Here is a 22,476-nt window from a genome sequence, read left to right as displayed (position 1 = left end):
CACTATCAATGAAAACATATCAGAATTCACATTATCAACGTAGTCTACCTTACCCCCGACGTATTCAAAATCATCCTCGTCAGTGAAATCACCACTATGGTTCACTTTCAGGGTGAATAAATCGGGATGATTTGCTGTGGAATAAGAAAAAAAACTTTCAATCAGAAACAGGGGTTTTTAAATCCAACTTATCAACTACAAATACGTACCGTATTTTACTTCTGGATCAAAATGGACGCCTTCTTTTCGAACACAGCAGCTAAAATCACCCCATCGTCGTCCATCGGAATCGCCTTGGCAAGAATGAAGATCGTCGGCGATGATTTCTGGGAGAGAGGAAGATTAACTGAGAATAGGGTTGAAGATGATGATGTAATGTGTCTGCGATAAAGAGGGGTATTTATATTATGTGGGTTTTTTAATAAATAAATTGCTTTAATGAAAATTAAATGACCAAACTACCCCTGCAGATAAAGACAAAAAGAGGACTTAAAACAGTAAAAAATGAGAGATTTTGAGATTTAGACTAAAATGGCAAAACTGCCCAAACCACAGGGACTAAAATGGCAGTTTACTCAAGATAATAATAAGATATCATGTACGTCATCCTTGATGTTAAATATGTACTCTTTTTGTTAATCATTTTTTATTATTTTATTATAAATTAAAAAAAAAAACATAAATTTTATACTTTTAGAAAGACTCGTATCATGTTAATATTAGAGGTTTATATTTTGCATTAATCAAACTGAAACAAATCAAATCAGATCGAACCAACCCAAATGATCATATAATTACAGACTAAATCAGTGACATGTGTACCCTCCTAATCATTAAAAGTTCAACTATTCCAATTGTAGGTTAGTGTTTTTTTATTAAAACTTTGGTACCACTAACACTATAATAAGTTGGATATATCATGTAATAAAATGTAATATTTTTAGACCAAACAATTTTAAACCTACCTTCCTGATACTAGCCTTTTTGGCCTAAATTTTTAATGTAAACCTAACCATTTGTGCTAGTTTCCTATTAGGAAACACTGTTAAGTGCTAACCTTCTCCCTTTCACTCTCATTAGTGACATCTTTACCCCCACCACCTTTTGACAAGTTCGACCTTTGACTTTGCAGTGGATACTTGCATCATAAGGCTTGGTACCTCCACTAGCCTCAACGCCAATATGTGGGTGGGTGCATGGCCATGTAGATTTCACACTAATATTTGGTCACAGTCGTCTCAAATGTCGTTTTTGTCCTTGATAAGCTTTTCCTATTTCAAAGCAAAAAAGATCCGTTTACATAAAAGTTGTCTCTGTTGAATAAACTAGTAAAGTTTTCATCGCGATTACCAAGTCATAACCTAGTCATCGTGCCGGATCATGAGAACAACTTATTTCAAAAGTAGGCATGTAAAGGCGTATTTCCTCAATATTAACACATTCAATTGAAAAGGGGGTGCACGGGTTCACAACTACAGTCAATGCCTGTCTTTTTCTACACAACTCAACAAAACATCATTCATAGGTGAAAAAATTATTTCATATGTACGTCTATCGACGCAATATTTACGCATGCGACTGCAAAGAGGGTGCACGAGTTCACAACTATAGTCAATGCCTGTCTTTTTTCTACACAACTCAAGAAAACATAATCCGTAGGTGAAAAAATTATTTCATATGTACGACGCAAACACATCAGATTTCATAATAAATTTGTTAAGAATTGGTCAAACGTCAATGGATTGATGGATAATGGATATGTCAAAGGAATACATTTCAATTACCCCAATTTCAAACTTCATCTTTATTACCTTTACTTTTTCTTTCTATCAAAGAAGACTAAAATGATTTCACTTTATATGGGTCCAATCCACTTACTTTGGCTTCCATGTACTTGGGCCCTAAAGATGTGCTTAATTCAATACTTGCACTATTTTTGAATGAATATTCTACAAGAAAATCAATAGAAACTTCATACTTGCATCATCATTGTAGTTTCATCTTAAGTGGATACTTTTTTTGCTTAATAGTGGAAGTCATTTAATTAGTGTTATCTAACCACAACACCTAAGCTTTTAGAAAGATCATAAACCCATACCATAAGGAATGAAATTATGTCATTTAGTTATTTGTAGCTTATAAATCCGCACCTACAATGGTTCAGATGATTATTGATTAGATCGGATAATCATATCGATGTCTCCTCGCAGCAGGGGCGAAACCAGAGGGTGTCAACAGGGGGTGGCAAAAACATGAGTTGGACTCCTAATTGTAATCAACAAAGTAAGGAATCTTATAATGATTTTTAAAACAATAATATATGAAGATTCATGTAATAATCATATAATTATTTGTATTAGTGTAATAACTCTATTATAAAGAGTCATATTACTAAAGTTAAAATCAGGATATGGGATTTTTGGTTACCTGTTTGGCTGTTTTGGTGGCACAATGTTGTGGGCCGAAAGAGACGAGAAAGCAGCAAGTGGTTAAATTAGTACACAAAGTCAATAATAATGGGATTGCGAGTATATTAATTGCTACCCACATTCTATCGTCTTCAAGTGCATTACACGTAATCAAACCCAATAAAATATATTGTTATTGTTAGTATCTTTCAAAGTGTAAATAATTGAGTTCGGATTCTTTTTTAATGTAATAAAATCACAATAAAACCCCATTTTTTCAGTTAAAGAGAACGGAAAGCATGAATGGGCTTAAAAGAGGGCGGTATGGCTCTAGTGGGAAAGTAGGAAGTAGGAAACGGTTGAAAAGTATTTTTTAACGAAGAATCTTACGCATAAATTCATTCTGGGGCTATGTTCAAGGTCTATTCGTTGACTGTTATGAGACCATGCCCTTTGATGTGTGGGAACCGGATGTAATTCATAAACTTTCCCTCTCTCCTCCCGTTAGGTTTAACCCAGGATTAAAGCCTCGATTTGTCCCTTCACCCAGATATCCCTCGAAAATGGTTCAAAAATCGAATTTGCTTCTTCAGAAGAGAGAACAAACCAATTTACCACGAGAGCAAGTTTTCATAACAGTTGAAAAGTATTACCATAATGTTTTATCCTTTCTATTATTAAAACAACACTAACTTGTACTATGTTGAAAGATTTATCACAAACTGTTATTTGACAAGAATCTACCTTTTATATATTATGACATATTGATCTGTTACTTTGGTTTATAAGACTATTTATTATCATCTAAATAGTTAAACACGATTAGTATATTACAATACATTTTATTTTAAACAATATGAATATAAAATATACGTCAACTTTTTATAACTTATCTATATTATAACGAAGACAAAGATGATGATACATGTTTACATACACCGTCTCTTCTCTTCTCCTATATTTGTAACTTTACGTGTCAACTTATCAGACATAGAAAGTACAAATATATATTATTCATGTTATGCGTTATATCAGATCTGATATAGCGAAATCAATTAATCCCCACCAATATTTAATTTTATTTAGTTTAAACCTAAATCAAGAAAATTCTATTTTTAATCTTACTTAAAATTCAAACCATCAAAGAACCTTAATTTTGCCATGTCTACAAATTTTCCTAGGTTTATTAACAATCAATGATGAATAAAAAAATTAAGAAAACATATTGTATTTGTATTGTATAACTTTTTACCTAGTGATGTGGACATATTATTCTTGGAAGTTAGATGGTATGCATTAATTAAATTATCTAAGATATGAGGAATATAATAATTGTGGAGTGAGTGACAAAGATATAAATGCCCCCCTTCCCACACAAACCACCCCACTCTTTTCATGCCCATCAACATATTATCTAACATCATAACTCACACTTTCTCCATTTTAGTTGCTAACCACTTCTATCCATCTTAACACCATGCCTCTAATTGAGCTTCATGATTCAACTTCATCACCAACTGAAGAAGTTGCAGTCTCTATTCACAAGGTTTTTCATCATTAAGTTCTCCTTTTTTTTCTGTAAATTTTGATCAAGATCTGTTTTTTGGGTGGATATTTATGATGGGTCATCTTTATTTTGATCATTTATTACTAAAGCTATGATATTTTTTAACTTAATCATGTGGGTATGTTATGTTATCCCTTTTGCAACTGTTTTTACTTTTTGTTCATTAGGAGTAACAAAATTGGGTAATGGTCAACTGAAGGTTTATGTAATTGAGTTTCTAAATTGGGAAATGGTTTAATTTTTGTATTTTTAGTTTAAAAAATTTATATGAAGTTGCCCCAAATTCTTGGATAAAAGATAAAGCTTCTTGTTATTATTACACCTTTGTGTCAAATTTGCATAAAAAAGAATGCTAGAATTGTAATAAAGTCTTGCTTTTTGAGCTAAAATGGCTCTTTCTTTATTCAATTTTGTAGCTAAAATGGCTCTTTCTTTATTCAATTTTGTATAAATTTCCCACCTTTTGATGTGGCATTTATCCTTTAGTTTAACTCTTGTTTGTTTTTAGGTTGAAGAAGATGTTATTGAGTCAAATTCAGAAGCACAGAACAACAACAACAAGCACTGGAGAAAACAGAATCTGTTCTTGGAGATACCTTCAAGATCATCTAATGAACATGTGATGATAAAAATGCCTCAAACATTAACTCCAACACCCAAAAAAGTCAACTTTAATTTAACACCAAACTCTTCAACAGAGGTGCAATCACCAGCTACTCACACACCAAAAACAAAATCATTAAAGAAAACTCTTTTAACCAAACTGAGTTTCAAAAACAGAAATATTGTTTCTGATACAGAAAAGCCAGTTGTTATTATAATTCCACCAACCCCTTCTTCTTTGCCTCAAGAAAAGTCTAATTTTTCAAGATCATGGTCATTTACAAAGATCTTTACCCCTCGTGGGAAGACGCCGGCTTCTCTACCCGTTACCCCTGTTGCTCATTCGGGCCTGGGCTCTGAACCCGTATCCGGAAGCTCGACGGGCTCCCTCAGTTCAGAGGTATGCTGATTTCTGTTAGAGTAAATTGCATTTTACGTAGCAAAATTGTCGACACTGTCCTTTAATTAACAAAATTACACTTGAAAATGACCATTATGCCCTCGTGTGAGTGACACGTGTTAACAGTTAACATAAAAAAAACTATTGAGTTAGGGCAAAAGGACACCGCATGATGAGAAACTGTAACATAAAGGACATCAAGTGCAATTTTGTTACTTAAAGAACAACGTCTGCAATTTTGCTCAAACTTAAAGGACATAAAATGTAATCTACCCTTTCTGTTATTCTATAACCATGTTTAAGGTTTAAGGTTTAGGGTATAAAAACACTATTTAGTATGGTTTTCTTGTATATTTGTAGGCTAAAGTCAAGGGACATATGGTTCGATCGCGATCAGCGCCAAATCTTGAAAAGGAAACAACTCTCAAGAGAATGGATTCGTTTTTTCGTGTGATTCCTTCGACTCCACGAGTGAAAGAGGCTGATGCCACCACTCCAACCCCTACTCCAACCGGTAACAACGAAGATGACAACGAAGTTGATGACGCTGAAGACATACCTGAAGAAGAGGCGGTTTGTAGAATATGTTTTGTTGAATTATGTGAAGGTGGAGAAACCTTAAAGATGGAATGCAGCTGCAAAGGTGAACTTGCTTTAGCCCATCAAGAATGTGCCATAAAATGGTTTAGCATAAAAGGTAACAAAACATGTGATGTGTGCCATCAAGAAGTCAAAAACTTACCCGTTACACTATTAAGAATTCAGAGTAGTGCTAGAAACCGAAGTTCTGGTGCAAGCAGAGCTACTCAAATGGATATTAACGCGTATGGGTAAGTTAACAACGTAACAAGCCTGTTTTCTTGATCAAATCATGTTTCTTGATTACCGTCTAGCTAATGTTAGTTTTCGTTCTCATATCGTTCAGCGATATCTATAGGGTTTGGCAGGAAGTCCCGATTCTCGTCATTGTTAGCATGCTTGCATACTTCTGTTTTCTCGAGCAGCTTTTGGTAAGACCGGCTAAAATTTCGTGCTTCACATGTGAAACATGTCTAACCGTTTGATAAACGTGTTATATGAAGGTTGGGGACATGGGTACAAGTGCAATTGCGCTCTCTCTACCGTTTTCATGTGTCTTGGGTCTTCTGTCATCCATGACATCATCCACAATGGGTATGTCATCTATCTAAATAGCTGATCAATAATACACAATACCTTACGGTCTTTGATTATTTTATAAACGAATCTTTCTCATTTTTCAGTTAATTGACATATGGTGTTTTTCTGTATACAGTGAAGAGACAATTTGTCTGGTTATATGCAGCAATTCAGTTTTCATTTGTTGTGATCTTCGCACATGTTTTCTACGACCTGGTAAGAAACATTACAATATTGAATATCCATGTGATACAAAAGTTGTAGCTCGTACATTATTTTTAGTCACAGTTTTTATACAACATTTGGATATAATGCCACGCAGATACGTATTCATCCAGTTTTATCGATTCTTCTTGCAACATTCGCGGGGTGTGGGGTCGTCATGTGTGCTAGTTCAGTTCTTGTTGAGGTTTTAAGACTAAGAAGACGATGGCTTGCTAGATCGAATAACCAGACTAATTCTGAGCCTGTTTTACATCAAGAAACGCAACCAACATCATCTTCGCATGTCCAAACTGAAATTCGCAATGTGGAAGCTTCTAGTGGGAACTAATGTCTTATTGAGGTTGCATTGGCTGTAGCTTAAGTTTTAGATTATAGTTAGACAGAGAGTATATTGGTGTGTAAGTTTTAGTCTGTATATTATTAGTAGAAACACTATGGTTTTCTGTAACGATAATTAGTAATATTGTATATTGGATAGAGGCTTATTTAAACAAGAGATATTTTATTTGCTGGATTTTTTTTATAAAATAGGTATGAATTTTTGGAGTGAAAATTGTATTTTGATTCGGATTTTGATTGTGGTAATTTATTTGGAGCTTTCTAGTATGTTTATGGTATACATGAGTTTATGAATATTTATTTATAGAGAAATAAAATAAAAAGGCTATGCCTCCAACCGTGGATCCATCAATCAGTTTTTATGCCTAGTCACCGGTTAAATATTCGAATTATATATTTTGTGGGAGACATGTTTTTCTATCTTCAATACAAAATAATTATATTAGCATATAGTTTCTTACTTTGTCATCTGAAAAAAAAAGTATAGATAACAATGTACGTTTTGCTCGGAAGATAACTTATTTGATACTAACAAATCAAATATCAACATCTAGATGCTATGCACTCGATCTTCTTCCTAAATTAAATAACTTATTTGATACAACAAAATCAAATATCAACATCTAAAAATCATATTGAACAGAGTATACAACAGGAGCAAATATGACCATGAAAATGGTTTACATGGATTCATTGTTTATTTATTAATTTTTTTTCACCAAAGAAAACACATTTTCATTTCCTCGTCATTACGATGAATTTTGCGTATCTAGTGAACGGATGGAAAGATACTACCCCGCGAAAGACTCCTATACCAATAACACTCACGAAGGATAATGTTAACTGGTTATAATAATGGCCACACCATTGCTAACAGTTCATCGTAGGCTATATCCACAGTTGATGACGCAACTACTTTCCCCTTGGTTTAAACTAGCTAGTAGTCTTCCATTGTATGGTGTCATTGTGGATTTAGTTGAATTGGGTATTAGGACTTTGTTAATCAACTTACTTATGTTATTTCATTGTAATAGAATATGTTTGTCATCATACATCATGTGTTTTTTGTTTATAAAAGGAGGATTTTGCATGCACAAATCATCACAGAAAGATGTACCAACTGCTTTGACAGTAACATTTGACAACATTAATCAACAGTTTTTGATGTGTAAATGGGCTGCTTTTGACAGAAAACAATTAAAACATGAATTTTAACATCTTTGAACACCTAAAACAGTGCACAGCAGGCCCTTAACAACCTCTATAAGCAACCAAACTTTTAAAACATGATACTATAATGTTTTAACAGCTAATACAACTTTTGGAAACACCTAAAACTAAGCATATTGATTTACGCACATTTTAAAAACCTACCGACTAACTGCAACCATTAATGTTAAATACTTAAAAATACCATGAATGTCAGAATGTCGAGTGGCCAAATACTTAAAAAACAATCATTCAAACTATAAATCCAGACGTTTTTTAAACCCCCCCCCCCAAAAAAAAAAAAAAAATTGTTCAAAATGATACCCTAAGGAAGCAATAGTAGACAGCCTTCACCAGATCCAAGCCGCCCTAAGTCATTCCTCACTAGATAAGATCAAAGCAGCCTGAGAACACAATTTCACTGCAAAACCAAACAACAATTAACTTTTCATGCTTATTTGTAAAAGTAAACATCACTAGAAACATACCTTAATAAAAAGTTTCATCAATGTTGAATGAACATGTTACCAATGAGGTAATAACATCCGAGGTACGACCGGGCTTGTTTTCGCCACTTGCAAACACGGCCGAATCTGTTGCAACCAACACATACTTTGACTTGTGATTAAGAGCAATTTTGAAAACAATTCTAAAACAACCGCCCAAAAGTATGAACTTTTCTTCATAGCATATATCAGGAACAATGACTTGCATAACAAAGGCACCCTCAGGGTCTAGAAGACCCTTGATTTTGTCAAATATTGACTTTTCAACAAAGTGGCGCGGGGGCACACAAGCCCCCCACCCCGATAGATCATCATGATCTATGATGTTAAGAAGAACAACATTATAACGTAAACCCTTATAAACACGGCATGCTTCAACAAGCTTAAGGTTTGATTTGCTTATACCATTGGACAATTCAGAAAGAACGCTTAAGGCACAGTATCCCGAAATTAAGGTCAGACCCTTCCACTCATCATCCACCAGTGAAGACCTGAAATAGGTATATGCAAAGCTCATAACATCTGGATCTTTATCTACACCCACTATCTCTGCACCAAACTTCTTTATAAAAATCCTTTCCAAGATACCAACTCCTATACCAAGAGATAGAACCCTTACTCTAGCATCCGAAGTCTCCCGCCTATTCAAGTGATTTTGAATCACCTTTAGACCATAAAGCATCGCCTGCAGAGGCGGAACAAGATTCTCAATGTCGATTAGAAACACTAACTCGGATTGTTTTTCCTTCAAATCTTTCAATGGACCAGTTTCAAGGAAGCCATTTTTGTCACAACTAAACCACAGTCTGCTTGAAGATATGCGGAATGTGTTTGTATCTCATCTGTCAGCGAAGATCGACCCCACACCCCTACGTTTTTTTGAGCTTCAGATCTTCTACATATATTTTATCCACTTCACCAGGTTGGTTGGGGACATGGGTACAAGTGCAATCGCGCTCTCTCTACTGTTTTCATGTGTCTTGGGTCTTCTGTCATCCATGACATCATCCACCATGGGTATGTCATCTATTTAAATAGCTAATCAATAATACACAATACCTTACAGGGTTTCATTATTTTATAAAACGAATCTTTCTCATTTCAGTTAATTGACATATGGTGTTTTTCTGTATACAGTGAAGAGACAATTCGTCTGGTTATATGCAGCAATTCAGTTTTCATTTGTCGTGATCTTCGCACATGTTTTCTACGACCTGGTAAGAAACATTACAATATTGAATATCCATGTGAAACAAAAGTTATAGCTCGTTACATTATTTTTAGTCACATTTTTTATTTTACATTTGGATATAATGCCACGCAGATACATATTAATCCAGTTTTATCGATTCTTCTTGCAACATTCGCGGGGTGTGGGGTCGTCATGTGTGCTAGTTCAGTTCTTGTTGAGGTTTTAAGACTAAGAAGACGATGGCTTGCTAGATCGAATAACCAGACTGATTCTGAGCCTATTTTACATTAAGAAACGCAACCAACATCATCTTCGCATGTCCAAACAGAAATCCGCAACGTAGAAGCTTCTAGTGGGAACTAATGTCTTATTGAGGTTGCATTAGCTGTAGCTTAAGTTTTAGATTATAGTTAGACAGAGAGTATGTTGGTGTGTAAGTTTTAGTCTGTATATTATTAGTAGAAACACTATAGTTTTCTGTAACGATAATTAGTAATATAGTATATTGGATAGAGGCTTATTTAAACAAGAGATATTTTTATTTGCCGGATTTTTATATAAAATAGGTATGAATTTTTGGAGTGAAAATTTTATATTTATTTGGATCTTTCTAGTATGTTTATGGTATACATGAGTTTATGAATATCTATTTTAAAAAAAAAGAAAAAAAAAAGAATAGTATACAATGTGATGAATCATGGATGGTCATTGTTTAAGAACTAGGGATGAGCTTTTTTTCCCTAATACCCGTACTCGTACCTGTATCCGTATCTGTACTTGTATCGATTTTAGGTATTTGGTACATGTATTGGTATCCAGTTTTATTGATTTTTGTATTCGGTACTTTCGGTATTGGTACGGGTAAAAACGGGTACTGGTACCGAATTTTATGTAGACCTTTAAAAGTTTTTTTGTATTATGTTCTATTTCGTATTATGGTATTTATAGTACTTGTATTGATTTCACATATATGGTACTCGTATCGTATTGGTACTCGTACCAATTTTACCTATTTGATACCCGTACTATATTGGTACTCATGTCAATTTTACCTATTTAGTACTCGTACAAGTGCTCAAAAAACTAAATAAAAACAAAATGGTACCAAAGCGGGTACCGTACCAAAAATACCCGTACAATACCTATATATTTGGTACAGTATTTGGTACCCAGTTTTGTTCAAACTCGGTACCGGTATTTTTGGTACCGGTACAGGTATAAGTACGAGTACTGTATCCTGTTAAGAACTACTCTTTTGGGGGCAACAGATATGATTTTTTTTCTGTACAATAATTAACCTACATATACATTTAGAAGTGAAAAGGAATAGTGTCATGCAAGTCATATACATTTAGAAGTGAAAAGGAATAGTGCCAGGCAGCTTGCCTGGCACATTCCTTGCCTGACACATTCCTATTGGACCGACCCATATTTAATTTAATTTTATTTCCAGGTTAAAATTATGCTTTCGTCCTTCGTTTAAAATTACGGTTTTGTCCCCAGATAAAAAAATTATAATTTTGCCACTAGCTTAAATTACGCTTTCGCCCCAAACTCAAAATAAAATTATACTTTTGCCCATAGCTAAAAATTACGTTTTTGCCCTCGATTCAAAAACTCATTTTCTATCTTATTCCCCGTTTAAAATTACGGTTTCGCCCTCCGTTAAAAATTACGTTTTTGCCCTCAGTTCAAAATAAAATATTGCTTTTCCCTCTAGCTCAAAATTATGATTCTGCCCCATCAGCTCAAAATTACGTTTTTGCCTACAGTTCAAAATAAAATTATGTTTTCCCCTAGCTCAAGATTATTAGCTCCCTGTCACTTCCCTATTGGACCAATCATTTTTTTTTAAATTTTATTCCCAAATTACGCTTTCGTACTTCATTTAAAATTACGTTTTTGCCCCCAGCTAAAAATAAAATTGTACTTTTGCCCTAGCTCAAAATACGCTTTTGCCCTTGGTTAAAAAACTTTTTTTTAATTTTGTTCCCAGTTTAAAATTACGGTTTCGCCCTCCGTTTAAAATTACGTTTTTGCCCCAGTTAAAAATAAAATGTTGTTTTTCCCTCTAGCTCAAAATTACGATTCTGCCCTCAGCACAAAATTACGTTTTTTTCCCACAGTTAAAAATAAAATTATGTTTTCCCCTAGCTCAAAATTATGATTTTGCTCTCAGTTTAAAATCATGATTTCGCCTGCTGTTCAAAATATAATTCCGATTTTGCCCTCTGTACAGACATACATGTTATGAAAGAGAAATATTTGCCTTATTGTCCCGCAACGCGAACGGGGCAAAAACTAGTATAATTACAAAAGCCTGAATGTTTTATTTGAAGATATTTTTTTGTCGAATCAATCATTCAAAAATATTTTTATATTTCAACCTCATAAACTGTTTATCTTGTAGTTTTGTATTATTTAATTTACTAAGTTTAAATACTAATTATAAAAATCAAATTATATCTAATTGTCATATTGAAGAAACACGGGTTCACCTGAAGAGGGATTCGAACCGCTTTCTCCGAGATAATGGAAAATCACACCTTGTTCTTCTTCTTGAACCTAGATCTGCAATGGAAAAGATAGAAAAGTGGGGATGTAGAGATTGCCGGTAGGAGAAGAATCCTTATTTCCAGCTACAAAAGTGTGGTGGCTCCATCTCTTGTGCCCTAATAATGAGGTGAACACCTCTTTATATAGGAGACATAGGTATCCCCTAACCTCAATGGGCCAGGCCCAGTTAAGGGTTATCTCTACAAGTCCCCAGCCCAATGTAGAGTAAACTATATCGCGTTGGGCCTCGCAATTAGGTTAGTAAGCAACAATAATAAATATTAATATAAAAGGCGATAAGTAACAAGAATGTCTGACCGTTCAGGTCAGGTCCAATACCATACCCCATCACATATGTTTCCATAATTTTGGCACAACATTTTTTAATGAATTGCTATCATTTAAGGGTCCATGTGGCATGTATCCTTGCAGATGAAATCCATTTCATTCATAGTTTAGTATGCTTCAACTCAATCATCTATGTCATCTTTGGCATTGAATTGCTCCAATATATCCATATTTTGGAACATATAAAGTTAACAATAACATGATCTACTATTTTCAGTTATGATAATTCAACATTAGCTTCTTCGTGATCTTAGGACGAGGCAATTCCTCAACGAAATTTTGTAATTGTCGACTGAGAGAGGGATATCATCCCTGTTAAAGTCAAAACATGTGGTAGTATCCGAAGAAATAATGGAGTCACACATGAAGCAAATGTCTTGACTCTCTTTGGATTCTTTGTTGATGCATGTATGTTCTATACAAACAAACCACGTCTTCATAATTTAGTACGTATAAAGTTCAACGCATAACACGAATATTGTAGATACTAGATAGATTCAAGTGTTGTAGTCGAATATTATAATCCTAATAAGTTATGGATAGTTGTGATTTGTCCACTGCCGTGATTTGTTCACTTCCATATGTTATATTGTTGTTTATTTATGATAAGGAGCTTGTCTAATAGTTGTCGGGTTTTTATTCGGACTATTTAGATAAACAACGCATAAAGGGCCTAAACTTTAAAGACGCATAACTTGAGATATGGGGCCCATGACCGCAAGTGATTTGACAAAGTTGTTAGACCCAACTTCCTTGATTTAAGGCTTCAATTTAATCATAGTTTAAAACATGAGAATCTTTGATTTAATCAACTTACGTGTCTGTTTAGGCACCTAATTTTAGTATTTACAGGGGTTGGGGGTTGGATCCATTTGGCAAAGCCATTGAAGTTAAGGTGTTAATAACTTAATATGGTGTTGCTTCCCTTGAGGTCAATGATCCTTTAACCAATACGTTTTGATGTTTAACGCTCTTTTGTGGGTGAGGTGGCATGGAACGCCACCCACAATATGCACTCTAAAAATAGATTGTAGTGATTTTTTATAAGAAGAGTGAGCATCTTCTATAAATACTTTTCTTATATCATTTTCTTCTCTAATCAATCCATGTAGGATAGAAGTATATCTTTTAGCTCTTTCAAATTTACTTTCTTTTTTATTCACCAGTATAAGATGACAATTTATAACTTTATAAAAAGAAAATAATTTATTTACACGCCCTTCTTTACTTTGTCTATCTATATATGTATGTATATATAGAGAAAGAGATATAGAGAGGAGGGGTGTACTAATATTTTTTTTTTAAAACGACGACTTTCTTGTATTAAGCTACTGCACTCCCTAAATTGAAGAGCTACGTTGCCTCATTTCGGCCAGACTATATTGTCTTAACCAGGCCCACACTGGCTTAAGAGTTTAGCTTGAACGTTCCCTCGCGAAACCATACCGCCAAAAATTATTAGAACATAAAAATATATCACAATAAAATTTGTAATAAGTTAAAACTGGATTTCCAATTCTTTGCTAGATGCTTCATGAAGGACTAAACCTGTCATCCGGCTATTTGTCCAGGGGGAAATTGTGCAAATCCTCTCAAAAAGAGGCAAACCCTAATAAGTTATAACCCGGAATTCGCTCCGAACTCCACACACGGGTCAGGTGCTATTTCAACATAAACACACAGAGAGCAAACAAGACACACAACATGAACAAGATGAAGATCGAAGAAGTTCAATCTACTACCAAGAAACAACGTATTGCTACACACACTCACATTAAAGGCCTTGGCCTTGAGGTATTTTGCACCCGCTCCCTTTTTTCCATATTTTTCAGGTCTTAATTAGGGTTTAGGGTTTATCGTGCTATAATTTTGTGATCTTGCTTATATGGTGCAACGGTGCTGGACTGATTGCTTGATGTTTATCTTTTATTTCACATAAAGTTTACCTTTGATAAATGTTATGTACTTTAGCTTTGGCTGATCTGTCCATCAGTTTTTAGGGTTTAATCACTAGGAATTGCAAGCAAGTGGGACTGAATTTGTTTTTTGTTTTTGTATTTGTATGCTGTAAATTGTTGTTTGAGTAAATTACGAAAATCGTCCTTTACGTATATGTATTTGCAAACTGTGTCCTTTGTCTTCGATAATTACAGAAAACGTACTCGATGTTTGCAAACCCTTACAAGTTATGTCCTTTAGCCCTACCTCAGTTAATTTTTGTGGTTAAATCTGACCAAATGAACCCCCCATGAGGGTATTTTTGTGGTTAAATCTGACCAAATGGACCCCACATGAGAGTAAAATGACCAAAATACCCTCATGTTGGGTCCATTTGGTCAGATTTAACCACAAAAAATTAATCGAGTTAGGGCTAAAGGACATAACTTGCAAGGGTTTGCAAACATCAAGTACGTTTTCTGTAATTATTGAAGATAAAAGACACGGTTTGCAATAAGTGACATACATAAAAGACGATTTTTGTAATTTACTCTTGTTGTTTTTGACAAATTTGGCGTGTTAAACATAGCTTGTTACAGATTAGTTTTTTAGCTTAGGGTTTACTGTTTTGTTTCTGTTGCATAAACATATGGACATACAGACCGGCTTATATATTGCGAGTGTGTGGAAGCATTGTTTTGGATTAAGGTTTGTAAACGAACTTCGGTTTGCTGCAAATCCTTTTTCTTGACAGTGTTATGGATTTGAATTTACTTTATGCTGGACATGTTGTGATATGGTTATCGTTCATATGTCCAGGCTACTGGAAAAGCGATTCCGTTAGCTGCTGGATTTGTGGGACAGGTGTCAGCAAGAGAGGCTGGTGGGCTTGTAGTTGATATGATTCGCCAGAAAAAGATGGCCGGACGGGCACTTTTGTTCGCTGGACCTCCGGGTACTGGTAAAACCGCTCTTGCCCTTGGTATTTCCCAGGAACTTGGTACAAAGGTATGCCGTTATTACACACACCGAATTGTCTAAAATTGGAATTGCTTTTTTTTCTAGTTCTAAATAAAAAGATTCTACGTATCCGTAGGTTCCGTTTTGTCCAATGGTTGGATCAGAAGTCTACTCATCAGAGGTAAAGAAAACCGAGGTCTTGATGGAGAATTTCCGGAGGGCTATTGGTTTACGTATCAAGGAAAATAAAGAGGTTTATGAAGGAGAGGTAAGAAGTGAAGTTCAACCTTTGTCTTTTCCGATTAAAATTAATTAATGCTTAATGATATAATTTGATAATTTGGGGAATATATGGTTTTAGGTAACTGAACTATCTCCAGAAGAAACTGAAAGTGTGACTGGCGGATACGGCAAAGCCATAAGTCATGTTATTATTGGATTGAAAACCGTTAAAGGAACAAAGCAATTGAAACTGGACCCGACTATTTACGATGCTTTGATTAAGGAAAAGGTATGTTGTCCTTTTTCTATGCTAGAATTCATTCATGCTAACGAAAGCTTTTTATATTTCGTTATCTTTACCAAGGAATGTAACTATATATACAGGTAGCTGTTGGTGATGTTATATATATAGAAGCAAACAGTGGTGCAGTTAAAAGGGTAGGCAGGAGTGATGCATTTGCAACCGAATTCGATCTTGAGGCTGAAGAGTATGTTCCTCTTCCTAAAGGAGAGGTTCACAAAAAGAAAGAGATAGTTCAGGTTTGTTTCTAGAACCTTATAAAGCTTTTCTAAGTTATTCAGTTGATGAATATATATATATATATATGTATGTATGTATGTATGTATGAATATTTCTTTTTTTTGGTCAGGATGTAACACTTCATGATCTTGATGCTGCAAATGCACGCCCTCAAGGTGGACAGGATATACTGTCATTAATGGGTCAAATGATGAAGCCCAGAAAAACCGAAATCACTGACAAATTGAGACAAGAAATCAATAAGGTATCCATTGTCCATATTTCTTTATGAACTATCACTCTTAATTGGTTAGTTAAGAATGCACGATTAACGAGCTTATGTTAATTGCAGGTTGTTAATCGTTACATTGAGGAAGGGGTGGCAGAGCTTGTCCCTGGTGTCTTATTTATTGATGAGGTACTTTTTATATCATTTTTAACACTGTTCGTATTTGTTATATTAATCTAACTTGTTTTGCAGGTACATATGCTGGATATGGAGTGTTTTTCGTACTTAAATCGTGCTTTAGAAAGCTCGTTATCTCCAATTGTAATCTTTGCTACAAATAGAGGGATATGTACTGTGAGGTGAAGTTTCTACATGTTGACCCCTTCTAATTGTTATCAGTGATCGTTATTAATAGCATTTGAGTTATTTTACGTTTCAGTAATAAAAAGATTTGATCTTTTTCTTTTTATATTTACCGACTTGAAAGTTTTGGTTTGCAGAGGAACTGATATGTCAAGTCCTCATGGCATACCGGTGGATCTTCTAGACAGGCTAGTGATCATACGAACAGAGACATATGGCCCAGCTGAGATGATTCAGGTATAAAGAAAGAGTTTAAACCAATTGGTATTACAGTATGACAGTATCTATTTACTAAAGTTATATAATATCAAGAGTTAATTGCTCGGATGGTCCCCGTGGTTTCACGTTTAGTCCCCACCTTTTGGAAATAGCAGGTATGCTCCCTATGGTTTGTCATTTTGTTACTCGGATAGTCCCCTGACATTTACTCAGGGGACTATCCGAGAAACAAAATGTCAAACCATAGGGAGCATACCTGCTATTTCCAAACTAACTGCATCTACTCAGGGGACTATCCGAGTAATAAAATAACAAATCATAGGGAGCATACCTGCTATTTTCAGAAGGTGGGGACTAAACGTTAAACCACAGGGACCATCCGGGCAATTAACTCTAATATCAATTTCAATTAAGAATTAAAGATATCTTATTGCTTGATGTGTTGGTCAGATACTGGCTATCAGGGCACAGGTGGAAGAGATATCTATAGATGAAGAAAGTTTGGCTTACCTTGGTGAGATTGGTCAACAAGCATCTTTGAGGTTTGACTTTTCTTCATTGTTCTTACCTTCATAAATTTCCCAATTCCTTTTTTCTTTTTTTGTTTTAATAATCTTGTTACGTGCAGGCATGCGGTACAGTTATTATCACCAGGCAGCGTTGTGGCAAAAATGAATGGTCGTGAGGGTATTTGCAAGGTGGTACCATTTCTCTTCTTTTTGCATATTACATCTTAAATTACATGTAAATTCACTGTGCAAATTCCATTTATACAGGCGGATCTGGAGGAAGTGTGCAGCCTTTATCTGAATGCAAAGTCATCGGCCAAACTTCTACAAGAACAACAAGATAGATACATCTCCTGATGAATCTTGAAATCGGGCTCAACTTCTGGTATAAAAACTTATATGCTGAATCTTTTCTAGACATCTAAAAGAAGTTGTAGGTTCCGTTCTCGAGCAAACATTTTGTTATGTGTGTGGCGTTGATCCCTGGGTTTTGGTGTACAAGGGATTTGAACACGTTTTAAAAATGATTTAGCAGAATGAGAAATGGGTTGTTTTTTTAGCTTTTCTCATTCAAGACAAACAAGAGAATCAGACTGTTTTAAACCCGGGTTGTATGTGAATATTGTTTCGGACTTGCTGTTCTTTTTTTTTGTCCAGATAATTGCATCATTGCTGTGATTCTTTTTAGGCCTGTAAACGAACCGAACGAACACGAACAGGGGCATGTTTGTGTTCATTCATTTAACTTTAACTGGATACGAACTGAACACATTTTCTGTTCATGTTCGTTCATTAAGAAAATGAGCATGTTCGTGTTCTTTATGTTCGTTCGTTTAAAGGCTAAATGAACAATTCACAAACATAAACAAATAAACAAACGTATACAAACATAAGTTAATAAGCATAAAGAACACATATGAACATAATTGACCGAACATAAGTAGTTTTTATCACTGTTCATCCCGGTTGTTCTATTAATAGGTTTAGATTAGAATAGTGATTGATTACGATAAGTTCAATTAGAAATCCTTTTTTATTACTAGGAAGTCCAACTACTAATTAGTTATTTTTATAAGAGTAGTTAGAAATCCCGCTTAATGTTTATATTTATGTAAAATTAGCTTACAAACCCATGTAACACGGGTTGAATATAAAAAAAATGTAAATCATAAACTTGTATCTAATCCTTATTAGTGAAATGAAATATTACATAAAGGTGTGAAACAAAAGAAAATTTACGTTTTCGACTATCCAAAATAGTTTTCCAAGTTTTCGCTTCTCTTCTGAGTCACTATAATCCATTTTATTATATACGATTAAAATTAATAACACTAAAAGTTAAAATAATGATGATGAGACTGTAAGTATTTAAAAATAATTGTAAATTATGTGGTTGTGCGAAATGAATCATAATTAAATTCTACTATGTATATTAGTGATATAATAAACACTTTGATATAAATACGACTTTTGGATATATGGATCATGAAGCGAGATATGTATATCATCATAATATAGAAAATATTACATACTAAAAAATCATACTACAAATAAATTATACGTTTAAAAAATAGGACTAAATTTTAAGCTATAATTTTGAGTGTCTAGACGACTTCATTAATTATTAGTTGGCATGTAAATATTCAAATAAAAATTTTATAACATTATATGATGTCTTTGTTTAACGTGATGATAAGTTGTTTAAAATGATTAAATTTAAGTTTAATATTTTACAGTTAATGTTATTAGAAAGTTTGACCATTTTTAAGGTGAAAAACACACGCACATGTATTAAAACTAAAGTTGGGAGGAGGCACCAAAGAATGAATGACATGTGGCAATAAAGATTTTCATTTATTAGTATAGGAAGATAACTACTTATGTATTTATTAAACTTTTAACAAACATAAATGAACGAACACAAATAAAGTTCACGAACATAAATGAACGAATAAAATGTATGTTAATGTTCGTTCGTTTATTTAAATAAACAAATATAAGTGAACTTCTCCCTGAACAATTCACGAATGTTTGGTTTATTTACAACTAACTCTCTTAATAAACACCCCCCCCCCCCACCCTCTTTAGAGTTTTTATGCATTGATACAGGTGGATCTATAGTGTTGACTGGGTTGTAATATTCAATAATCATATACATACAAATTAGTGAATTACAAATAAAATGCTTTGATGAAAATAGTAAGCCTAAGTAGTTAATTGTTGAACTGTCGTTAATTCTAAGTCAAATTGCGTTATAAATTATGGGTTAAATTGTGGGTCAAATTGTGGATCTTGGTTACATACGTATTGGATTAGATGGTATGTCACACTAAGGTCATGTAACACGAGTTCGTGTATCACATTTTGTTTTTCATTCCTGCAAGTATATGTCTCTGCACTTTTACCTCTCAAGTTTAAAGTCGTGAATTTTCTATCTATAATAATCTTCACTTTTGATCCGTGAGTTTTAATATTTATACTCGTGAATCTATTTAAAAGGAATCTTCTATACATATAATAAAGTAAACCAATTTGAGACACATGGCAATCAATGACACTATCTAGAAATCTATTTTCCCTCCTAAAATATAATCCCTTTAGTTTCATGGTTAACCCTAAATTCAAAATAATAATAATAATAATAATAATAATAATAATAATAATAATAATAATAATAATAATAATAATAATAATAATAATGATAATAATAATCTACTTGAATATTCTAATAGTCTACTTGAATATTGTGAATTTCATTTAAGTTTCGGTGTTTTATTGGATAAGATTTGAGTTTTAAAAGAAGAATATTTTATTTTCGGTCAGATGTAGAAATAATAAAGTATATTAAAATAAATAGATATATATTGACTTTAAAATATGATGTTACAAATAATATTGAATCCCTAAATTCAAAATAATAATAATAATAATAATAATAATAATAATAATAATAATAATAATAATAATAATAATACTAATAATCCTGAAATCTGATCTCCCTTCACATATCAATTTAATTTTATTATTATTTATCCGTTTAAAAAACATATAAAAGCAAATGTTTATAAATTATATATTTTATAGTAAAGATAAGTTTATAATTTCAAAGTAGAAAAATCACTTTAAAAACATAATCAACTTCAAATGGTTAATACCTTATCAACTTCAAACGTAATCAACTACTAATATATTTAGATTATTATAACAAAAATATTAGCACCAGAACAAAAAAAAACATATTCATTTATCGAACAACCAATTGATGAAAATCAATAGATTTATGAATATAAAACACGTATTAGTAATTAAAAATTATATTAAAATAAAATACTATATAAATTAATATTGTAAGATGAAAGGAGAGGGTGTCACGTGACATTATTTGAAATTCTTTATTTTATTTTATTATATAATTTGACATATTAAATAAAAGAAAAACTTTAAGGAACCCCGTGTATTGTACGGGTTGAATAAATGTAATTTTATATACCAAATTCATACTATAAATAAACTAATATGTGACACGTATCATTCATTGGAGTCATCTATTTTTTATTTTCCTAAAGAAAAATTAAAAACATCTTATCTTAAATTAACAATTTTAAATTCGAAGATAATACTTTGTTAGAAAAATAGAAGGATTCTATTTCAAATTCAAAGTAGGATACGATTTAATATTAATTTATAGGCTGTTTGGTAGCCTCTGAATGGTCATTAAGAGGCTACCTCTTAATAGAACCATTAAGAATTTTACCAATGAGAAGGTAGAAGAATGTGACATATGATGATTTACCATTCAGAGGTTACCTCTTAACCATTCAGACTTGAGGTTACCTCTTATTCATTCAGAGGTTTTAAACCATTAAGAGGTGGCATCTGAATGGTCATTAAGAGGCTACCAAACAGCCCCTTAGTATTTAATTAATATAAGATAACTATACAAAAGAGGCGGGAAAACAGGAAATTAGATGGTTCCAATAAATGTCATGTGTCACACATTGGTTTACTTATCTCTTTAGTTTCATAGATTATCCTAAATTAAAAAAAAATAACCCTAAAATCTTGGTAATAGTTAATCCTAATTTCAAAAAAAAAAAAAAAAATCCTGAAATCTTAGTAACAACTTTCCAAATCTTCAAATAATACATTTAATGAAAATATTCGTAAATTATCATTATTCATGTTACATCTTTTTTTTAAACATTAAGTGTCTTTGTAATTTACATCCATTCTATCTTTTTATTTATCATTAAATTTAAATGTAATGTAATACGTAAATACAATAATACGTGTTATATAATATATTTATTTTAGTATTATTTTTAGCGACAGTTTGATTACATTCTTCTCTGATAAATTTTATAATACTAACATACATCCTTTTTATATTAACTTATTTATGTCAATTGGTATATAAATGTCTCCCTCTTTAGTTTGTATTTACAAAAAATATTTATTAAATAGTTTAAATTGTTCAACCCGTGTAACACACGGGGAACTAACCTAGTAACTAAATATATTTATTTATATTGTTTTATATGAAACCTGAAGGCCTTTTACGACTAGAGTAGTTTTAATAATATTATTCTCATCATGAGACGCTTTTTCAGTTGGTGTTTGTTGATAAAAATTCAAAAATAAATTAGTGGTCAGTTGGTGTTTGTTGATAAAAATTCAAAAATAAATTAGTGGTTGAAAATATCAAAGTTATTTTTGAACGCCTGAACATGTTAACCGAAGAGAAACGTCACGCGCCTTCGGTCACGGCGCGTGTGATGACGGCCCTGTATTGCCATAAACTACGAATCAAAATCTATAGATCCTTAAAACAAGTTTTTACACTCCACCCCTTACACTATCAGCTAGTTACACAAGTCTGAAACTGATTTACATGTGAATATTTCAAGAATATTCTTCCACACTCCAAGGTCAACTTTAAAATATTAATTGAAGTTATTTTTTTTTACAAAACTTTAATTTAATTAAGTGAGTTTATAAATAAAAA

At 33.0% G+C, this 22,476-nt stretch overlaps 2 protein-coding genes across 5 annotated transcripts; both read left to right on the top strand.

The window, feature by feature from the left end:
- The first annotated feature begins 3,738 nt into the window (after window positions 1-3,738).
- LOC110904308 lies at window positions 3,739-10,190 on the top strand. Of its 4 annotated transcripts, none has more exons than XM_022150156.2 (7): window positions 3,739-3,954; window positions 4,484-4,978; window positions 5,339-5,808; window positions 5,916-5,988; window positions 9,342-9,432; window positions 9,553-9,632; window positions 9,740-10,190. In XM_022150156.2, exons 1-7 carry the CDS (start codon window positions 3,886-3,888, stop codon window positions 9,896-9,898), a joined length of 1,437 nt encoding a protein of 478 aa, XP_022005848.1. In that variant the 5' UTR covers window positions 3,739-3,885; the 3' UTR covers window positions 9,899-10,190. The 4 variants fall into 4 exon arrangements, with proteins under 4 accessions (XP_022005848.1, XP_022005847.1, XP_022005845.1 ...); XM_022150155.2 differs by having other exon boundaries at window positions 5,904-5,988; XM_022150153.2 differs by lacking the exons at window positions 9,342-9,432; window positions 9,553-9,632; window positions 9,740-10,190 and adding exons at window positions 6,061-6,151; window positions 6,273-6,352; window positions 6,459-6,875.
- Window positions 10,191-14,148: 3,958 nt separating this feature from the next.
- Window positions 14,149-18,113, top strand: LOC110904307 (ruvB-like protein 1). The gene is made up of 12 exons (XM_022150151.2): window positions 14,149-14,305; window positions 15,269-15,457; window positions 15,546-15,677; window positions 15,771-15,920; window positions 16,016-16,171; window positions 16,282-16,416; window positions 16,504-16,569; window positions 16,633-16,739; window positions 16,881-16,980; window positions 17,413-17,504; window positions 17,591-17,660; window positions 17,739-18,113. Exons 1-12 carry the CDS (start codon window positions 14,216-14,218, stop codon window positions 17,826-17,828), a joined length of 1,377 nt encoding a protein of 458 aa, XP_022005843.1. The 5' UTR covers window positions 14,149-14,215; the 3' UTR covers window positions 17,829-18,113.
- Window positions 18,114-22,476: the final 4,363 nt, after the last annotated feature.

The sequence above is a fragment of the Helianthus annuus genome, chromosome 14 (assembly GCF_002127325.2).
Source record: "Helianthus annuus cultivar XRQ/B chromosome 14, HanXRQr2.0-SUNRISE, whole genome shotgun sequence".
NCBI classification, from domain to species: domain Eukaryota; kingdom Viridiplantae; phylum Streptophyta; class Magnoliopsida; order Asterales; family Asteraceae; genus Helianthus; species Helianthus annuus.
The sequence above is the reverse complement of the archived record's forward strand: the minus strand, read 5'-3'. Positions and strand labels throughout refer to the sequence as shown.

Bases quoted from the DNA above. Each gene is read 5' to 3' on its own strand.
- LOC110904308 (XM_022150152.2), top strand. From the start codon at position 3,886: ATGCCTCTAATTGAGCTTCATGATTCAACTTCATCACCAACTGAAGAA. The intron at 5,989-6,060 runs GTAAGACCGGCT...TGTTATATGAAG, and splicing joins GTTTTCTCGAGCAGCTTTTG to GTTGGGGACATGGGTACAAG. The intron at 6,152-6,272 runs GTATGTCATCTA...TTCTGTATACAG, and splicing joins CATGACATCATCCACAATGG to TGAAGAGACAATTTGTCTGG.
- LOC110904307 (XM_022150151.2), top strand. From the start codon at position 14,216: ATGAACAAGATGAAGATCGAAGAAGTTCAATCTACTACCAAGAAACAA. The intron at 15,921-16,015 runs GTATGTTGTCCT...CTATATATACAG, and splicing joins ATGCTTTGATTAAGGAAAAG to GTAGCTGTTGGTGATGTTAT. The intron at 16,417-16,503 runs GTATCCATTGTC...TGTTAATTGCAG, and splicing joins TGAGACAAGAAATCAATAAG to GTTGTTAATCGTTACATTGA.